At 38.0% G+C, this 21,175-nt stretch overlaps 1 protein-coding gene across 4 annotated transcripts in view; it reads left to right on the top strand.

Annotated features, from left to right (window-relative positions):
- Positions 1 to 21,175, top strand: part of LOC128016990 (talin-2) — a 41,920-nt gene that overhangs the window by 5,546 nt on the left and 15,199 nt on the right. For all 4 annotated transcript variants that reach the window (XM_052602010.1, XM_052602013.1, XM_052602012.1 and 1 more), the window contains exons 2-25: positions 8,159 to 8,206; positions 10,913 to 11,079; positions 11,205 to 11,302; positions 12,147 to 12,276; positions 12,991 to 13,143; positions 13,467 to 13,609; positions 13,954 to 14,081; positions 14,332 to 14,395; positions 14,541 to 14,645; positions 15,417 to 15,572; positions 15,733 to 15,834; positions 16,036 to 16,112; positions 16,446 to 16,626; positions 16,821 to 16,934; positions 17,060 to 17,168; positions 17,346 to 17,554; positions 17,806 to 17,904; positions 17,985 to 18,152; positions 18,239 to 18,533; positions 18,985 to 19,151; positions 20,007 to 20,135; positions 20,249 to 20,362; positions 20,456 to 20,569; positions 20,668 to 20,802. In XM_052602010.1, coding sequence (XP_052457970.1) covers positions 10,944 to 11,079; positions 11,205 to 11,302; positions 12,147 to 12,276; positions 12,991 to 13,143; positions 13,467 to 13,609; positions 13,954 to 14,081; positions 14,332 to 14,395; positions 14,541 to 14,645; positions 15,417 to 15,572; positions 15,733 to 15,834; positions 16,036 to 16,112; positions 16,446 to 16,626; positions 16,821 to 16,934; positions 17,060 to 17,168; positions 17,346 to 17,554; positions 17,806 to 17,904; positions 17,985 to 18,152; positions 18,239 to 18,533; positions 18,985 to 19,151; positions 20,007 to 20,135; positions 20,249 to 20,362; positions 20,456 to 20,569; positions 20,668 to 20,802 — 3,126 coding nt within the window. In that variant the 5' untranslated portion in view covers positions 8,159 to 8,206; positions 10,913 to 10,943. The remainder of the gene's footprint in view (positions 1 to 8,158; positions 8,207 to 10,912; positions 11,080 to 11,204; positions 11,303 to 12,146; positions 12,277 to 12,990; positions 13,144 to 13,466; positions 13,610 to 13,953; positions 14,082 to 14,331; positions 14,396 to 14,540; positions 14,646 to 15,416; positions 15,573 to 15,732; positions 15,835 to 16,035; positions 16,113 to 16,445; positions 16,627 to 16,820; positions 16,935 to 17,059; positions 17,169 to 17,345; positions 17,555 to 17,805; positions 17,905 to 17,984; positions 18,153 to 18,238; positions 18,534 to 18,984; positions 19,152 to 20,006; positions 20,136 to 20,248; positions 20,363 to 20,455; positions 20,570 to 20,667; positions 20,803 to 21,175) is intronic.

Here is a 21,175-nt window from a genome sequence, read left to right as displayed (position 1 = left end):
AAATGTTGAGAAAAAATATCCACATGAAAGTTGGCTCCTCCAACTTATAACAATAAGATAACATTTGATCAAAAATAATTCCATTTACCATAATTCCATTTACCATCATCCCTCCTCACCAAATCTTACATTTGGCACAGTGCAATCAGGTAGAAAACATTCTTCTGCTATCTGCCAAACACAGACTCTCCTATCAGACTACCAAAAAGAGAAGAGTTATTGGTCACTTGACAGAACATGTTTCCATGTTACTTGGTGATGTGAGGCTTGTATGCAGCTGCTCAGCCATTGAAACCCATTCCATGAAGCTCCTGCCACACAGTTTGGTGTTGAGAGCACTTTAGGGACATAAGCCTCCATTTGAGAACAACCTTGCAGTCACATGGCCAAAATTCATGCAAGAGTCATTGACTGAAAGAGCGTGTATGTCGCCCACAAGTGCTGTCAAAAGTAGCATCTTATAAGAGAGCATTTTTAATGAAATCAACTGCAGTGGCTCCTCAGAGTGAGGTAGCTTATTCCTCCGTTGCCCAACATTGGCAGTGGAGGACAGTGGAGTGACACAAATCCCCACTGCCCATTAGGACAATATCATATTTAAGACTACGAGGGGTTTGGGGCCAAATGTTACCTCCCATATATCCTGCAGGCGATTTGTGTGTTTTTATTTGTGAGGACAACACCAGTGTGATTGCAGTCGAGATCTAGTGTTGTGTTGCAGATATGAAAAGCCACACCTGGGTGTCCTGCTCCATGGCAGCAACACCCCCCCTCCACCTCCACACACATACACACACACTCACTTTCTCCCTTCTCAACGTGGAGTATTTTTTTAAAGGGAGTCATGAGAGCTCCAGCTGGATTCAATTACACCTGGACAGCTCTGTGTTAATCAAACGCTTGGAAATAGCCTTTTATTTGTGCAGCATATTCTTGGAGTTCCTTAATGCATAACTAAATGGATACAGAAGACTAGAGCAGATTATCCAGGCATGTAACCCCTGACTGGCATGTTTAGTGGAAGGCTATGTGGTTAAATCCTCAGAGGTGAATCTCGTAGTGCGGGACATTATGTCCATAACCAGATCTGTGATCTGTCACAGCTGTGCACTCTGAGGTCATAGTTGTGGCTCAGGAAGTCATATGATCCTTACCTTAGATGTGGGCGGCATCACGACTATATGGTTCTTCCTGGCAGTCCATAAGTAATTTGTTAAAGTATGCAGATGCAGCTCTAGTGGCTGTAAATTGTACCCTGTTTTAGAATGGAGCACTGCTGGGTCTACTAATATACATACATTATAAGTAATAGCCTCATTAGCTGGCAGTGGTTTTAGTTGCTAATCCCTGTAATCTCAGTAACCGTTCAGATGCAGCTGTCTAGCGCTGCTCATTTTTCACAGGAATAGCTGCTTTATGAAAGTGTACAGTGTGTAAAATGTTGCCTCAGTCTTGTTAAACGAGCTGGATTGTCAGTGAAAATACAGTCATTAAAGCAGCAAATGACTAGCAGGAGACTGCTGATTGGTTGCTTGGCTGCAGCAGGAGATGTTTTTTCAGATGTTGGCATTGAATGAAGTCTATTTCTGTTTGCTAAATGTTTATTTTATGTGCCAGTTCTGAAAAGCTGTGGAATGGAAATAGTCTTTATTAACAAATATCTATATAATCATGGTTATCATTATATTTCCATATATAAGTGTTCAAAGGTTTGCTGTCAGTAAGAATTTTATTTAGGTATTTATTTATTGATGAATTGATACTTTTAAGCAAAAATACATTAAGTGACATTAAAGACTTTGCAATATTGTTTCAAAGAAATGGTTTTCATTTGAACTTTCTATTCATAAGAGTCCTGTCATCAAAATATTATGAAGCACAACTGCTTCCAACATAGTTTATAACAACAAATGATTCTTGAGCATAATAAATGATTCTTGAGCACCAGATCAGCATGTACTGTAAGTAGGCTGATTTCTTAAAGATCCCGTTTTTTTTTTTAATGCTTTAATTGTGCTTACAGTGTGCAATATAACATGTTCATGTTTCGCGTGTAAAAAAACACAGTATTTTTTCACACAATTTACTGTCTACACTGTCATAAAAACAGGCTGATGACTTCCTTGTTCTATGAAGTCCCACGTAATACGTAACGAGTTCTGATTGTGCCAGCGGTTCCTGTGTTGTGATTCGACAGCAGCTGAGCGCACGCTGCACGGAAAGGTCACGGTGGCCGCAGCTAATCCAGCATGTGGTTAAACAGTAAACTATAGATATAATCAACAAATAATTTAAACTGATCATTACAAACACCAACAATCGATGGTGTCCGGTTGAATTACTAATCTTTTAAAAAAGATTTGTCAGATTAGTTTTAATTACCATCTAGTTAATAAAGCTAAACAGCGTTGACCTTTGTGTAATAAGTTACAGAAACTTTTAAACACACCAACTTAATAAAATACACTTACAGTTTGTTTTCCATAAACAACGCCTTCTCCAGACAAAGAGGGAACTGCTCCATCTGGCCGGCATCTCAGAGCCGCAAATACCAGAACAGCAAGGCACAAAAACAGTTTCTTCCCCCAGGCAATCTACCTCATGAACAGTTAAATGTTCCCCACTTATGCTTATGCAAACAAAAGTGCAACATCCTTATATTTATTTGTTACCCCTCCATCCTAGTACATCCCTGCATCTTTTTCAATCCTATTCCATTATCATTTATAGCACAATTGTTTATACACTTATGTATTTGACTACCTTGGTTTTTTTTTTTTTTTTTTTGTTTTTTTTTTTTTGTCTGTGTGTTGGTGTCTCTGTGTACTGGAAGCTTATGTCACTAAAACAAATTCCTTGTATGCGCAAACATACTTGGCAATAAAGCTCTTTCTGATTCTGATTCTGATTCTGATCTTTCAAGAATAATCTTTGTGCGAATCCAGCATTAAACTGATTGAGCAAAATGTGCTGCACATAGTTTTACATGTGGATTATAGTTTTTGGGAATTGAGTAAAACATAAATTGTAACCATTGATCTCGAAGTACAGCGTCCCTGGGAAGCCCAAACAAAGATGATTGGACTCCGAGATGAAAATAACAACGTTTCGACGACATGATGACAAACACAAACGCAACTCTTCCTATTCTCTGTGTGAGGGCAACAAGGCCATGCCCCCTTTTTTTGTGTATTCATTTGGGCAGAGGTTAGTCAAAAAACTGTTCTAGTGATGTCATTAAATAAGGAAGTAGAGGGATGTAGTCCAAACTGGCCGTTTGATGTAGACGACTTCTGTTAAATAAAATATCTCGCTTGGCATTGAACTTTGAGCTTTAGAATTGTACAGATATTATTTATACTCTAACAACAACATTACACACTAACTAAAGTTCAAAACATGGGATCACGAAGAAGGGGACCTTTAAGGACCTTGTGACAATGAAGATTCAGCTTTGTCATCAGAATAATAAATTACTTTTTAACATATAAAAATATTTCACAATATTTTGTCAAAGGCTCAAAACACAAAAACCTTAGCAACCTGAAACATATTAATGTAGTGTATGAAGAAAATATTTCAGATATTTTAGTAATTTTGTTTTTAAAAACATCTCTGATTCTCTGCAAGGTATTTTAATCTAATCAACAATGATGAGATGTCAAGATGAGTGTATTTAGACACTTGCAATGTTTTGGAGTTTTGTTATTGTCTACTGTATATAAAATGTATTTCCTGTAGGGTCCTTTACTATTGGGGGATTTAATAATGGTCTGAAACATAATCTTTGTACATTTTTATTTATTTATATATTTATTTTAACCAACTGCATTAGCGATTGAAAGGATTGGGCATAATTCAGTGTATGGATGCTCTGCTAGTCTCCTTTAGGTTTTGTGTGTTTTAAGTACTTTAAGCAGATTATAAGTACATCAGGTTGATTTCTTCAAAGTGTAAACTTTAGTTGAATAAAGAGTAATAAAATTGCTCTACTTGTTTAAGCATGCTGTCAAGGCTGACCGATAAAAGACAGGGAAAGTGTTCAGGAAATAAATTGTGTATGCCTGTGCAGGTTTTTTTTTTCAATAACATCCATTTACCCGTATTAAATACTTGTAGATGTCACACTGTGTGGATGTTCCAGTTGTGTATAGCCGTGTCAGTCACATCATCCACGTGAGGTTCTATGCATATAGATTTTTTATTTCTCTTATAGTTTAAAGTTACAGTTTGTTTTTTGAGTACATTGAACTCTCATCCCAAAAGACCAAGAACAATTTGATTTCTCATGATTCTTTAATGACCAATTTCTGTGTTGTTCAATACATTATATAACTACTCTCTGCTTTAATGTGGGCTGAATATGGAGTGAATGTTGCTTTAAATGAACGTGTTATCCTGCTTGGTCATGCTGCATGTACAGGGGGGGTATTCATTCTGTCTGTCAGTAATGGTGAGTCATTGGGAAGCGGTGTGACACACTGATGTGTTGCCAGTATGGTCATGTGAACTTCACTGCCTACACATGCAAGTCAGGCCAGTGATGGCTAGGGTTGCACGATTAATAAAAAAAAAGAAAAAAAAGAAATAGATAAATAAATCACCTCTGTTCATACATAAATATGATCTCATTTCTAAATGACGGTGATTCACTTGCATGTATTCCCCTGCATTCAGATCACGTTGCATTCATGTGTTGTGGAACTAAACGTGCGATTACCTGTGTCTGTCCTTCTTCAGGTCAAGTCATATATTAGTTTATATTATAATATAAAAAAAATCTAAATGTAGATCTCATTCTGTTCGCCTTCAGTGTTCATTAGAGCATTTTCAGTACATTCATAAGACAGACATGAGTACCTAGTGTTTAGAGAGTTTGACTCCTAATCCTAAGGTTGTGGGTTCAAGAGTCTCAGGCCTACAACACTACGAGTGAGGTGCCCTTGATCAAGGCAGCGAACCCCCAACTGCTCCCAGGGCACCACATCATAAATGGCTGCCCACTGCTCTGGGTGTGTGTTCACGGTTTGTATGTGTTCACTGCTGTGTGTGTGCACTTTTAAATGAGTTAACTCACTCACTCACGTCACTCACTTACTTACTGTTATGTACTGAAGCTTTGGAAACAAAAACCAATGGTTCCAAAACATAAATATTAAAGGTGAAGAGAGAAATGCTACACATTATGCTGCCTTCTGTGTTGTTATTACTAAGCAACGGGTAAACTAACATCTGCTGGATTGAGAACCACGGTTTGGACCCAAATAAAAATAATATGAACACAGTCCAGTGGTGGCTGGATGAGGGGGAGCAACCGAACTGTGGTTCGCACCAGGCAATCGAACAAATTGTGAAAGCACCCTTAATGATGGCTCATTCATAAAGACATAATGGGTTCACATAATGGGTTGCAATTTTGTTGTGTTTAACATCAAGTATTATATGCTCTTTAACAAGCCAAAGTATACTAATATAGATAGTGTTTAGGAAAAGCTCAGTTTTTAAAGGCCTATTAAGATTTTCATTGTAAAATTAATTTTTTGCTCATTTATCATTAAAACAACAGAATTACTCTGAATAATACAATGATCTGTGGTATTTTTTTAAAGTGTAAAAAAATGTTAGAGCATTACCGTATTTTCTGGACTATAAGTACTTTTTTTCATAGTTTGGCTGGTCCTGCGACTTATCAGGTGCAACTTATTTATCAAAATTAATTTGACGTGAACCAAGAGAAATGAACCAAGAGAAAACATTACTGTCACCAGCCGCGAGAGGGTGCTCTATGCTGCTCACTGCTCCTGTAGTCTACACTGAGCAGCATAGAGCGCCCTCTCGCGGCTGGAGACAGTAATGTTTTCTCTTGGTTCTTGATTCTAAATAAATGCGACTTATAGTCCAGTGCGACTTATATGTGTTTTTTTTCCTCATCATGACGTATTTTTGGACTGATGCGACTTATAGTCCGAAAAATACGTGAATGTAAATGGTCAGGACCAATATCGGCCAATCATCATGCTAGTTTTTTTTTATTAGTTATTTTTATTAACATTCTGTTACATTTATTTAACATCTTACAGCTTTTACGTTATTCACTTTAAGTTGTCTGTTAAATTTTTGTTGTTGTTGTTGTTACTTTTAAGTCTAACACTTTATTAGAACAAAATAAATAAATCCTGTTTTTTTTTTTGTTTTTTGTTTTTGTTTTTTTTAGTTTTTTTTTGTTTTTTTTTTACTTGAGAGCAATAAATGTTTTGGATGGGAAAAAAGAGAGTCGGTGTGAGAGAATCGTGCTTTCAGTTCCCATGGAGAAAAATTTTAATTTACATTTTAGCAACAATCGTGCAGGCCTAGTGACAGCCATGTCTGCTGTTCATCACTTCACTGGCCTTTCCGAACATCATACTTTAACAGTCACTCATTTTTTTTTCCTCGATACATATCTCCTTTTTCCAGAGTGCTCTTGGCAGAAAAAGGATGTCTGAATATTTGTAATTATGATTTAATTAAAATGGCCACTATACTACTATTTCTGTATTTTATTATGGTGCTATGAATATGATGGTGATTTTATTATCTTCCTTTTGTGATTTAAATTCATTCAGAAGCTTGGCGTAAATGATGAAGAGCTCATTTTCTGTATATATTTAAAGTTGTCTGGCAGAGTAGGTGCTATATTTTTAGTTTAAAAATGATTTTCTATTTAGTATGTGGAATGAATGCAATCTGAGCTAATTAAATCTGCATTGTCATGTAACATACATTCACTTTGCTTCCCTGCCATTCATGACTACACTCTTGTGACCTAATAGAGCAGTAAAGTGTCCATCAGATGTCCATTTCAGAATCTTTGTGGTAAGGCTGCACGATTAATTGAACGTGATTCTGTGATTAGCAGTAAATCTCCATCACCTGCTTCCAGGTGGAGCACAATTTACTACACAGAGCCATAGTTCTCTGACAAGCTATGCAAAATCACTTTCATAATCGCAGACAATCAATGAAAGCAGTTAAATCTTCTGTTTATTCAGCTGCAGCAATGGCCTTTGGATGGATATTTACTGCTGATCACAGAACCAAGCTTTACTGAAAGATACGCATGACAATCACGGCTTCTGCCTAATCACGATTTATTGCCTTTGCGATTTAATTTCAATTAATTGTGCAGCCCTACTCTGTGGTAGTGGTAGATCATCCAGGTACTTTTCAGCTACTGTTTTTTTTTTTAGCACAGTAGGAATTTTTGTTTGCATGATGTTTGTGAGTGATTAATCAGTGCTGCAGAGTAAATGGTCTGTGCTGGACTCTTGTCGACCTCTGTAGTGGTTGAATGGCAGCAGCTGCTGCGCAGATGTTCCTACCACTCACTGAGGTCACTTACCACACACACATAATGCAACTCAATACAGCAGCAGCTCTATGACCCTCATCTGCTGTCTGGGATAGTCACACCAGTCTCACGGTGAAGTGTGTGTGTGTGTGTGTGTGTGTGTGTGTATAGTGGTTGATGACTTGTAGACAGTGTTCAAAGGGAAAAAAGTCATGAGGTTCTTTCATATGCAGTTGTTTTCAGATTTACAGTAGAAGAGCATGGTCCTTATCTTCTGATTCTCAATATTTCTTCTTTAAGCTGCTATTTTTGTAAGATGCTGTATATGTGTTAACATGTTCTTTTTAAGCTCTAACTTGATTTGCTGTCAATTTTACCTTTTATTTATTAGACTGATTTGTTAGTTTAGCAGTTTAGTGTAAATACTTGACTTTTAAGAGTCTGCTCCAAAATCGTGAGATCATTAGTAGATAGACCAGAGTTAATTACTGTGGCTTTAACTCATTTCTCATCAGGCTCTAACACAGACACACACACACACACACACACACACACACACACACACATGTCTGGTCAGCTATCCTTGTGGGGACTCTCCATAGGCGTAATGGTTTTTATACTGTACAGACCGTATTTTCTATTGCCCTAAACCTAACCCTCACAGGAAACTTTGTGCATTTTTAGATTTTCAAGAAACTTAATTCTGTGTAATTTATTAGCTTGTTTACCTGTGGGGACCTCAATTTTTTATTTTTTTATGCATTTTGAAAGTTTTCTTGCTCCATTATTTGCTTGTCTAATCATCACTCTTTCTTATGGTTTCCATAGCTGTGAAGATCTGCAGTGCTTCAGAGTTGCATACATCTCAAATTTACAGTAAGACCAAACCCCCTGTATCTCCTTCAAATTTAAGAAAATGCTAAGAAAATAACAAAGCAAGTTTTGTTGTGAAGCAGTGTAAATGTCGACTAAAACTTGCTAATAACAAATGAAATCTGTTTAAGTTAAAGGACTTAAATTACTAAAACTTCAATAAAAAATGAGTGCTTCATAGAAATATTTAGAAGCAAACTACAAAAAAATGTTGCAGAATGACTAAATGTGAAAACATAAAATAAAAGTTAATTAAAAAAAAACGAATGTACTAATAAGATCATTCATAATTTACAGGTTTAACTAAGCTAAATTAAATATTTTATCTGGACTATTTGAAGAGTTCAGATGGTTAACTTAGTGGAGTTTAGCGGTGTAATCATATTTCAGTAGCCCACAGTTTGTATAGTGATACTGGTGACAGACATGACTCATGTCTACATGAGTGTATGACTCTGAGAGAATACAGCTGCTGAGTCTCACTGATATGAGGCCGTGGAAATTAATTGGCTGGCGGCATGTGTTTCATTACTGTAAGAACTTGAGAGAGTAATCAGACTTTAGTCAGACTGCTATCCTGAATGCAGCATGTGATCCTGTTGAAGGTCAATAAATGGAAGGACATTCTCTGGAGTGTTGTGATTTTCAGGCTCTCTAGAGTCTCCGGTGGGCTGGATGAGTTAGCGCTTGTGGATCTATATGATGGAAACATTGAATGCAGAACTCTGTGCTGTGCAAAAGCAAATAAATTGTTTGTGATAATTTACTGGAGAAGCTGTGGCTGATCAGACAGAGACTTTAAGAACTTTGTGTTGTTCCAGTGGCACTCAACAACAAGTGCTGGTATAAATCGGGTGTTATCGAATTGAGGTGTTGTATTAAAGGTAAAGTGTGTCATTTCTGCAACACCAAATGGAATTGCATTAATGAAATTTAAATAAAATAGTTTGCCGCTAACTGATAGATAACAGCAATAAAAATGATATTTTGCTATAAAGTTTTAATAATCATTTATGTTATGCATATGTTTTTCTTCAATGTTTTTCGGCATTGTGTAAAAAATCATATTTTAAATGAGTTTTGATTGAGGTAGCAGTCTGAATTGAATGTGGTTAGATAAAAAGGTTGTTTACTGAAAAATGATGGCAACAAATATCTTTCTATTTAAGATGCTCCTAGGGCTGCACACAAACCGTGTGATCAAAGTAGTTTTGATTCATAAGAAAATGATTCTAGTGAATCTTTTGTTTTAATTCATCTTCCTGAAATGGTCACAGACTTCAGCATTTGTGAGTTTGAAGCAGTCTGATGAATCCTTCACTGAGTACACCAAATCATTTTAATGAATTGAACCCCAAGTTATTCCTTCAGTGATGTCCCTTAAGCAAAGCAAGTCCTTCTTTACGTAATATATGCATATCGGACATTTTGACTGTTGCATCTCCAACAATGCACTTCCCAATCTATATATATGCTCAGCGCTCTACAGCTTGTCCCTGACATACTGGGTCAGATCACACTGCCAAACTCATGCCTGTGTTCATTGTGCCAGCTGTGCTCAACGGCATCCTCAATCCCACAGACACATATACAGACCAAAGATTAGCTAGATGCTAAGAGAAACTCTGACTTTAAGGTAATAATTCTGCTTCTTTATTGTTTATGGATATCATACTGATTTTGAAGTGGGGTTAAATGGTGTTATAATTATCTTTCTGTTCCAGTAAGATCTGTTTGAACCACAAAGTGAAACCATATCCCCTGGCTAGTATTATGTGTGTTTAAACTAGTCAGTGTTTCATTAATGGCAGTTTGGATGGTGCTGAAAGAGTGAAGGCAGCTGACTGGAAGTTCAGGTGATAACAGTAAAGACTGTGTGTGTGTGTGTGTGTGTGTGTGTGTGTGTGTGTGTGTGTTCGAGAGAGAGAGATGGACAGAATCCAAATATCTTTCTTATAGCACACACTGCGTCACACAAGAAAATTAGTAAAAGAGACTTATTATACTATGTGTATTAGAGGACTAAGACTAAATTTGAAGCCAAAAGTGTAAAAATGTGATTGTTAATGTTTGTCCTGATTCAATGATTTCCACCAATTATTTTAATTGTACAGTACCATCCGAAGTAAGTTTTTATAAATACTTATTTAGCATGAAAGCATTACCTTCTTATTTTACATTGTTGCAAATAGTTTCTGGTAAAAATAATTTTGATTTCAAATAAATGTTCTTCTCACAGATCCTCGCAAATATTACGAGAAGTGTGTGAGAAATGTGTCTTAACACCAATGATTTCTCAAGGACCATGGGGTACTGAAGACCTCACATGAATAAATTTAATTTTAAAACCATATTGAAGCAGAAAACTGTTATTAAAAAAATTCTATTTCACAATATTACTGTTTTTGCTGTATTTTTAAATCAACTAAAAGCAGCCTAGATGAGCATAAGAGAAATAACGAAAACATGAAAATCTTGCTGCAAACTTTTGAACAGTAATGTCTATTTAGATTTATATTATTTAGTAAAGGAACACTTCACTGACATTCAGTTTCTTAGAGTATCTGCTTTTAGTAACACCGAAAATGGTTAACAATAATTATGAGGGTGTTGATTAGGTCTAAATCAGTATCATTCAAACACACACACGTTCTCCAGCTTGTTGTCTTCAGTTCTCGATCACTCTCATTTCCCTCCTTCTCTCCACAGGTGCAGAGTGTGTAATACATAAGCTGGCAGGATGGTGGCGCTGTCTCTGAAGATCTGTGTGAGGCAGTGTAATGTGGTGAAGACGATGCAGTTTGAGCCTTCAACGGCTGTGTACGATGCGTGCCGGGTCATCAGAGAGAGGGTTCCAGAAGCCCAGACGGGTCAAGGTGGGACACCTTTCTTCCAGTGTTCATTGAAGTATAGTAATGTTTACATTGATTGCAAATCTGGTTATCATTTTCATATTATTTTGGCAAATTCAAGATCTAACAGAGTGTAGGTTGTGTCTCAGCTTCAGAATATGGACTGTTTCTATCAGACGAAGACCCCAGGAAAGGCATCTGGCTGGAAGGAGGCCGGACGCTGGACTATTACATGCTGAGAAATGGGGTAAGGCCTTTTGATCTTCGGTCTGTCTCTATTTTACAAGCTCCTGTCAAATGTTCTGTGACATGTCTTTGCACTCTTGTCTTGTTTTGTGATGTGTCTTTGCCCACTTTTTTATGCTGAAAGATGAGAAGAGGTCTTAACCCTGCTCTTTGGTTACTTTTATAGTCTTCGAGTATGTGAGAGTAAGCAAAGGCTCCCCTTGGTGTCTACACTTACGGAGACGAGCTCCAGTGCTGTGATTAAAGACTTTTGTCACTGCAGCATGTGGTTTTTGTTTATATTTGTTTACACTTGTGAGTCTCTGTGCTTGTGTAGAGGAGTGTTGTATATAAAGACAAAGCTGAATGCTTGTTCCCAGGAAGAAATCAAGATGTGTGTGTACAGTGTAAATTGAGATGTGTTAAATGAAGTTTTCATCAGTAGCGTTTCATCTTTTGTTGATTTAAAAGCCCTTTTTTTCCCTCCCTCATACACGTTCACAGATTGCATTAAAAAAAATGCTTCACATACGGATTCCATTTAATCTTTGTTTTGTAGATAATGTCAGTCTTAGGTGTGTGGTCTATTTATTTTTGTAAGCTTTTTACTTTAAAAAGCTATGTCTTCCTTGCATACTCATGCCCATTTATAGTCTTTTTTTTTGCCTTCGTACTGCACAGATCTGATTATTATTTTAAAAAAAATTGCAGCTGGGTGATGCTAAAATCCAAGACGATGTCAAAATGGCTATGATGCAGAATTTAATTCCGAACCAGTGCCTACAACCTAAGCTTTCCTTAAACTTGAAACTATTCGTTTGATGCAGTCAGGAAATGCTGGTCAAGTCCCTCTGTCTCTCTTTCAGGACATACTGGAGTATAAGAAAAAACAGAGACCTCAGAAGATAAAAATGCTGGATGGAGCAGTGAAGACCATCATGGTGGATGACTCCAAAACTGTGGGAGAGCTGCTTGTCACCATCTGCAGTAGAATAGGTCAGTGATGCTCTTTTAATATCTGATATAACTGTCATATACAGTTACTTTCTCAGGTTTTGTTGAGGGGGCATGCATGGTAATCCTGACTCACTTGGTTATGCCATAGACATGTTTAAAAAGAAAAAAACCCAGTAAACTGTTAGTCTAGTGGTCTAGTTTTAATTTAAAGTGCAAGGTGACCTGGATTCAAATCCCAATGGTTTGCGCATACCTGTAGGTGCATTTCCATTGGACTGACCAAATATAGACATGGGCACAGTTGCATAAACATAGACACTATGTTAAGACTGTGTCTTACAAACTAGTTTGACCAACTAGGCAGTTAGCCAACGGGTAATCAGTTTAACTTTTTGGATTAACATTAGACAAATCTATCTTTTTGTAATTGACTATGAAATGTTATGACCTTTCTTAAAGAAAATAGATGACTAGCTTTTTAAGACGACTAAGACTAGTCGAAGCAGTTTATGCAACACACCCATGGTTTCTGCCACTGCTTTTCAGACCAATACATTTTTCTCCATATACTCTACAGTTCAAACATTTGGGGGCTTTTTTTCTTCAAAAGAAATAATACTTGTTTTATTCGGTAAGGATCGGTAAAGACATTTATAATGATGCAAAAAAAAAATGTTTTTTTCAATGAAATGCTGTTCTTCTGAACTTTCTAGTCATCAAAGAATCAGAAATTCTCATTACTTCTCTTTCCAGGAATCACAAACTATGAAGAGTACTCTCTGATTCAGGAGGTGGTGGAGGAGAAGAAAGATGAAGGGACTGGCACACTGAAGAAAGACAGAACTCTACTGAGGGAGGAGAGGAAGATGGAGAAGCTCAAAGCCAAACTGCACACAGATGATGACTGTAAGTAACAGATGGACACTGATTTCTTATTCAGCGGTGGAGCTGTAAATGGGCCACAATAAGTCAATAAAGTTGAGGTTTAGAATTGTTTCAGGATTTATCTTTGCTTCCCGTCCCCATTACTGTATTATATATTATTTTCTTATTACTTTAGTCTCTTAAGTACTTTCTTATTTTATTTTTATCTAGGTAAAATTTATATATCCTTCAGTATGCATATACATGTGCTAAAATTCTGAAGTTTAGTGTCAGCAGCAAAATTCAAGATTTCAAGGGTACTTGAAACAGTTTTACTTTATAAAAAGTTTCTGTTTTTCTCACAGTAAATTGGCTGGATCATGGGCGTACATTTAGGGAACACGGAGTCGAGGAAAGCGAAACTCTGCTGTTGAGACGAAAGTTTTTCTACTCCGATCAAAACGTTGACTCACGAGATCCTGTGCAGCTCAATCTGCTCTACGTACAGGTTCGGCTCACCTCTGGTCACTTATTAAACTTTGGTGAAGGCCACAATGAGCACCCAGCACCCCTGGCTTGGCTTCACATTCCTCCCACAGTGATATTGCCCTAAATGATCTGTTTCCATGTATATGGATTGAAACGCTGTAAATCTCTTATTGACAAATAGCTCTAAAAGCCTCTTTGAGTGGTGGACTGTATGCTGTTGTACACATCGTATTGATCTGCAAAGCAGTGTAGTCCCTGTTACCTCCTCCTGTCAGGGCCTCGTTTACAGATCTGGATCATTTCTGCTGTGTGATTTCCAAAGGCTTTGATAACGGATGTGTCTGCCTGCATGTGTCTCCTCAGGCACGTGATGACATTCTGAATGGTTCTCATCCCGTGTCGTTTGACAAGGCTTGTGAATTTGGTGGAATTCAAGCTCAGATCCAGTTCGGGCCTCATATAGAACATAAACACAAATCTGGATTTCTGGAGTAAGACCACATCTTAATACTTTCAGTTATGGTGCACAGTGTTTACTGGCCCTCTGCTTCATATTGCTGTGAAATGATGTGTAAAATCCAGAAGTTGCAATGAATATATGGTCCATTTAGTTAATGAGCTTAACAAACTCCAATCAGAAGATGCATTTTAATACTTTATGTATATCGTATAACTCTAATGCCTGTTTGCATTTGTATATTGTCACTAATGAGCTTGCTTTGTGCATTTCATTTCTCTAAGCTTGAAGGAATTTCTACCTAAGGAATACATCAAACAGAGAGGTGCAGAGAAGAAGATCTTTCAGGTGGGACAGTTTATCCTGCGCTTTAATAAATGCATATTCCTTTTTTGTCCACAGTTGTCTTTTTCTTAAACTTCACTATTTGTAAGCAAAGATTTATGAGATAAATTCATTGGTTAGACGAGTAAACGCTTTATGAATTTTACAGGAACATAAGGCTTGTGCGGAAATGACTGAGATTGAAGCCAAAGTGAAGTATGTGAAGCTTGCGAGATCCCTCAGAACATATGGAGTGTCTTTCTTCTTGGTGAAGGTAAAGTGTTTGTGTGCTTTTTGTATTTCTTATGTGTTTGCCTTCACATCCTATTCCCGAATCAACTCATGTATTGTAAAGGTGTTTTTGAGATCAGCAGTCCTGAGTCACTTTTGTACCCAAGTCCAGAAATGTTCTAGTCTTCATGTTGCCAATCAGTGTTCTCGTGAGAGCTTTCATCATTCACGAGGAATTCCAGCTCTAGGATGATCCCATGGCTTCAGTGCAACCCCCCTCCCTCTCCTGTTCCTGGCCGGTGGTGGTCTGCATGACTCATGCACTGATTACAGTTCGGCTCTGCTTGAGTTATAAAGTTAAGGTGGAGCAGATGTGCTTGTACCTAAAATTAAAGATCATATGTTTCTGATTTTAGTTTTGTTCTGGCTTTTATTTATCGCATATGGCCAATATAATTATTCTCTGTATTGATAAACTCAAACTGTTTCCATGTTGTTTTTTTATCTGGGAATTAATAGTAAATACATTTGTGCAAAAAGCTAAAGTGAAAAAGCTTTGGCAATGATTGACTGTCCAACTTAAAACAGTTTGAGCTCGGCCTATCCATCTACTGGCAGCTCAGAGAGAAATGGTGTGGAGACAGAAGAAGGATGATAAGCTTAAGAGAATCGGAGAAGATGCAGGAGGAATTTTATTGTGGATGAATATGTGGTGTTATACATTTTGGTGGACTATTTTTATTGTTCTGAACATAGTGAATTAATCTCACTCTTTTTTTTTTTCTTTCTTTCTGTGTTTGATTTTGTTTCTCAGGAAAAAATGAAAAGTAAAAATAAGCTGGTCCCAAGGCTGCTGGGTATTACCAAAGAATCAGTGATGAGAGTGGATGAGAAAACCAAAGATGTGGTTCAGGAGTGGCCACTTACTACAGTAAAAAGATGGGCCGCCTCACCTAAGAGCTTTACACTGGTACTTGCATAACATACATATTCTTACGGACTTACATTCGACTTTCAGATGGCTCAGATATCTCAGGTGCACCTCCTGTGCATTATTTTACTGTCACTTTTGTTCAATGTAGTCTGTGTGTGTGTGTGTGTGTGTGTGTGAACTCTGTTCCCATATGCAGGATTTCGGAGAGTATCAGGAGAGCTACTACTCTGTTCAGACCACTGAGGGGGAGCAGATATCTCAGCTTATAGCTGGTTACATCGATATCATTCTCAAGAAGGCCAGTATTTACTCTTTTAACTGCGTTTCCCTCATGAAATATTCATTCATGTTCTTTCCTGAAAGAGATTCTCCTGGATTACGAATGGTTTTTGTATTAAACATTAACAGTGTTCAGATAACAGTATGCACAGTGTTACAAGATTAAACCTTATGTGAGAGTTTGTAAAAAGTGTTTATTCACTTCTGTTTGGCCGTACAGAAACAAAGCAAGGACCGCTTTGGTTTAGAGGGAGATGAGGAGGCCACCATGTTAGAGGAATCAGTTTCTCCGAAAAAGTAAGACATGCACAAATTGTGTCGTCAGCGATAAGAACCATATTTCCTTTCAAGGTTTTGTCATTTCTTGCCAAGTTGTCTTTTGGAAATACTTGTGTAATCAGACCAGTACAGCATTACAGAAAACCACCTTATCTCATATTCTGTTAATCTAGATGGAGCTGAGGTTACCTGCTCCACACTGTTTCTATACTGAGCCTGTTTTAATGAGTGCTGGCATCATCTCTTCTTGAATAACTGCTGAATGCTGTAGTACAAACGCTAAAATCTCTTTACTTTGTTGTCATTCCTTTTATCTTTATATGTCCCTTCCTCTCTCTCTATCTATCACAGATCTACTATATTACAGCAGCAGTTTAACCGTGTCGGGCAAGCAGAGCAGGGCTCTGTGGCACTGCCTGGGATCTTGAGGTCTGGTTCTGCTGGCATAGAAACTCTGAACATGGGTACCATGCCATCTCCACAGCAACATATCACCACTGGACAGATGCATCTTGGACATATGCCACCACTGGTGAGTCTACATATACAAATGCTCAGGATCATGGACCAATTAATCCGCAAAGTTCATTAAAACCACCTTGCTGTCTAGCAGCATTTTAGCATCAGACCCTACATAACGCATAGAGGTTGACCATAGAGCTGTCACAGTTTAGATCTGTTGGTGGATTAATGTGTGATTTCTGCCATCTTTAATTGGGCGATCAGAGTGCAGCCCAGCAGGCTCTTGTGGGAACCATTAACACCAGTATGCAAGCGGTGCAGCAGACACAGACAGACCTAGAGGAGATGGAAGAGCTGCCACCACTGGGAGATGATATGGTGAGAAAATGTGTACATGACACTTCACATTTACTTTCCTGTATCCATTACCAATTTTTTAACTTTAATTTGTACTTTTAAAGTTTTAACTTTTTACATTTAAATTTTTTTTATTATTATTTCAGGCTTCTAAATTGTGGATTCAGAACAAGATGGATGAGTCCAAGCATGATATTCACTCTCAGGTGGATGCCATTACTGCTGGAACTGCCTCTGTGGTTAATCTTACTGCTGGTAAAGTCTTGGCTGTATTAAAATGTATTTAATTAGTAAGATGTTTCACAACACTTACTATACTTTTTTTTTTCTACTGTCAACACAAGTGAAAACCTTGACTGGATTTTCAAAATGTAAAAGTTTACGCTTCATCTGCACTGTAGTGATTGTAGAGTTTTCTTTTCTTGTTCCCAGGGGACCCGACAGACACCGATTATACAGCAGTGGGATGTGCCATAACCACCATCTCCTCTAATCTGACGGAGATGTCAAAAGGTGTGAAGCTGCTGGCGGCTCTGATGGAGGATGAGGTTGGCAGTGGGCAGGACCTCATGAGGGCCGCCAAGACCCTCACTGGAGCTGTATCTGACCTGCTTAAAACTGTGGAGCCTACATCGGGAGAGGTGCGAGCAAAGAATGTGCTGCGATTTATCATTCTAGATTTTCCCAAAATGTATATACTTATGAATGCCGTTTACATTTCTGTATCCACTGTATGGTTTCATCTTGAGGTACGCAATTATGATTCAAATAATTATTTTCCCATTTCCTATGGTAATATTTCTGAATATTTTCTTAATTGTCAAGATTTTGAGTGACATGTCTATGTTTAATGGCGTGTGTGGTGTGTTTTTATTTTATTATTTTCATGCAGCCACGACAGACGGTTCTGACTGCAGCCGGCAGCATCGGTCAAGCCAGTGGAGATTTACTTAGACAGATTGGAGAGAATGAAACAGACGAGCGCTTCCAGGTACGCAAGTGTCTTTTGAGGTAAAAGGTAGATTTGTGTTTTTATAGCCCTGAGCATTTGTGTGTGTGTGTGGTTTTTAGGATGTGCTAATGAACCTAGCTAAAGCCGTGGCTAATGCAGCAGCCATGATGGTTCTGAAGGCCAAGAATGTGGCACAGGTTTCTGAAGACAGCGTCCTGCAGAACAGGGTTATTGCAGCTGCGACCCAGTGCGCCCTCTCCACTTCCCAACTAGTGGCCTGTGCCAAGGTGGAGTGCACAGACACATGTTTATACAGACTGTTTAAGATAAACCTGTGCATGGCATTTTTACACTCATATTTTTGTTTTATCAGGTTGTGAGCCCTACTATCAGCTCCCCTGTGTGTCAAGAACAGCTGATAGAAGCAGGGAAGCTGGTGGATCGTTCAGTGGAAGGTTGCGTGAAGGCCTGTCTGTCAGCTACCAGTGATGAAGAGCTTCTGAAGGCCGTCAGCGCAGCGGCTGGTATCGTCTCACAGGCTCTCAGTGACCTACTCGCACATGTGAGGAACTACGCCACACGCGGGGAACCCATTGGACGCTACGACCAGGCCACGGACACCATCATGACCGTTACAGAGAGTATTTTCTGCAGCATGGGTGACGCTGGTACGATGAGTGCATCATGTACACAATCATTCAAAAGTTTGGAGTTGAGGTTTTTTAGTGATTCGGAAGGAAGTATATTATGCTCACCATAAAATTTACAAAAACTATTTTCTGTTTTGAAAGTCTTCAGTGTCATATGATCCTTCAGAAATCTATCTTATATGCTGATCTGGTGTTCAAGAAACATTCTTATTATAATAAATGTTAAAAACTGATACAGTGGTATTTGAATATTTATTTGAAATACGTCTGTATACAGTAAATGTTTTTACTTTCATTTAACTTTAATGTGTCCTTTTTAAGAATAAATGTCTTCACTTTTAAACAAACAAACAAAAAAAACCCTATGGACTCCAATGTCAGTACAGTGAATGGTAGTCTTACTTGTTTATTTATTTGCATAGCTCCTTTATGCTATGTAAATGTAGAGATTTACTATTCTGTTCCGTAGGTGAGATGGTACGACAGGCACGGGTTCTTGCCCAGGCGACCTCTGACCTGGTGAATGCCATGAGATCAGATGCTGAGGTGGAAGTGGATGTCGACAACTCCAGGAAGCTTCTCACGGCTGCCAAACTGCTCGCAGATGCCACTGCTCGAATGGTTGAGGCTGCAAAGGTGTGTGAGCAAACCTTGGCTCACATTAAAAGTGCATTATTAGACTATACGTTAACTCTCCAGTTCTCTATATCAGTAGATCTCTAGATCTTTTTTTTTACTGTAATCCTGCTGTAATTCTGAGAAAACTGCTTGTTTTCTAACTTTTTTTAATTAGTAAAAACTGATCAATTAATATTCAATTGACCATAATTAATTTTTGTTACTTAAAATGTTTCAAGAACTGTTTGTAAAAAATAAATAAATAAATAAAGAGTTAGATTAATATTCACTATCATCACATTGTTGCAGTAAAACTAAGAATTAACTTATCTAATTATTTGTTAACAAGAGTTAAAGTTTTCTCTCAGTTAACTCCTAATTACTGCTTATTGATAGTGAGCAAGGTAGTTGTAGTAGTTAGTTTAGGTTCTAGGGATCTAGAATATGGTCTTGCAGAATAAGGCATTAACATGTGCTTTATAAGTTGTAATAAACAGCTAATATGCTAGTAATATACATGTTAATAAGCAACTAGTTAATAGTGAATAGTGTTCACTAATCTAAAGTATTAACAAAATAATTTTTTGTGTGTGTGTGTGGGGGGGGGGGGGGGGTTCTTCAACTTTCTATTTATCGATCCATTCTTATGCTACTTTTAAAAACCTGACTCTGGGCCCCTGGTTGAGAACCACTGTCCTATATTATTAAACCTAGCTCATACCAATGCTTGAGTTTGTTTGAAAATTGGAGACATTTTTGCACTAATCAAGTTATTTTGAGCATCTTCACTTTAGCGTCTCTCGGTTTAATAATCTGGGTTCTAATAGACCACCAATAGACTTGTTACATGTCTTTGTCTGTGTTTGTGTTTAGGGAGCTGCTGCATACCCTGAAAATGAAGACCAGCAGCAGAAGCTCCGGGAGGCTGCGGAGGGCTTGCGTGTGGCCACTAATGCTGCTGCACAAAACGCCATTAAGAAGAAACTTATAACAAGACTGGAGGTCAGTGACTTGCTTATGATTTTCATTATGAGAAAAGTAATTGAATTTAGACAGGATGGTGCGAACTAAGCCAGTAAAACACTGCACTGAATGTCTGCTTTAAATGTTTTCAGAACGCTGCTAAACAAGCTGCTGCTGCTGCAACTCAAACCATTGCAGCATCCCAGAATGCAGCAGCCTCTAACAAGAACACTGCTGCCCACCAACAACTTGTTCACAGCTGCAGGGTTTGTAGAAGTATTTTTTAGAGAATTTCCAAAGTGTTAGTAATGTTAGTCCTCCTATTGTGTTTACTGTGTTGTGTATTATTGTGTGGTTAGGCTGTAGCTGACCATATTCCTCAGCTGGTACAGGGAGTGAGGGGCAGTCAGGGGCAGCCAGAGGATGGTAGTGCCCAACTTGCCCTCATCATTGCCTGTCAGAACTTCCTTCAGGTAACCATCAATCCATAATCACCTGTCACTCATCTGATAACATCACCATTCTATAAAAGTGCTCTTTCAATACTAAAACCTCTAATTCTATGTTCCAGCCTGGAAGTAAGATGGTGTCTTCAGTGAAGTCGTCTGTGCCGACTGTGACGGATCAGGCAGCATCCATGCAGCTTGGACAGTGTGGAAAGAATCTGGCCACCTGCCTGGCTGAACTCCGCACTGCTGCACAGACGGTACTGAATCTGTCTTCTCCACACATGTAATTTATGAGTCAAAGATACAAGAGTGTTTTTTTTTTTTTTCTTTTTTTTTTTTTTTTTTAACTGTGAAAGGACAGTTCATCCAAAAAAGAAAATTCTGTCATTTTCTCACCCTAGTGGCATTCCAAACCTTGATATCTTTCTTCTGCGAAAGGCAAACAATATTTTTAAGAATGCCGGTAAACAGTTTCGGTTCCCATTGATTTCACTGTATGTACAAAAATAGAATGGAAGTCAGTGGGAACCGGAACTGTTTGGTTACCAGCATTCTTCAAATTATTATCTTTCCTGTTATGTAAGATTCATTTTTTGACTGGACTATACCTTAATCAGATCCTGTCATGTG

This window comes from Carassius gibelio, chromosome A7 (genome assembly GCF_023724105.1).
Source record: "Carassius gibelio isolate Cgi1373 ecotype wild population from Czech Republic chromosome A7, carGib1.2-hapl.c, whole genome shotgun sequence".
NCBI lineage: Eukaryota > Metazoa > Chordata > Actinopteri > Cypriniformes > Cyprinidae > Carassius > Carassius gibelio.
The sequence above is the reverse complement of the archived record's forward strand: the minus strand, read 5'-3'. Positions and strand labels throughout refer to the sequence as shown.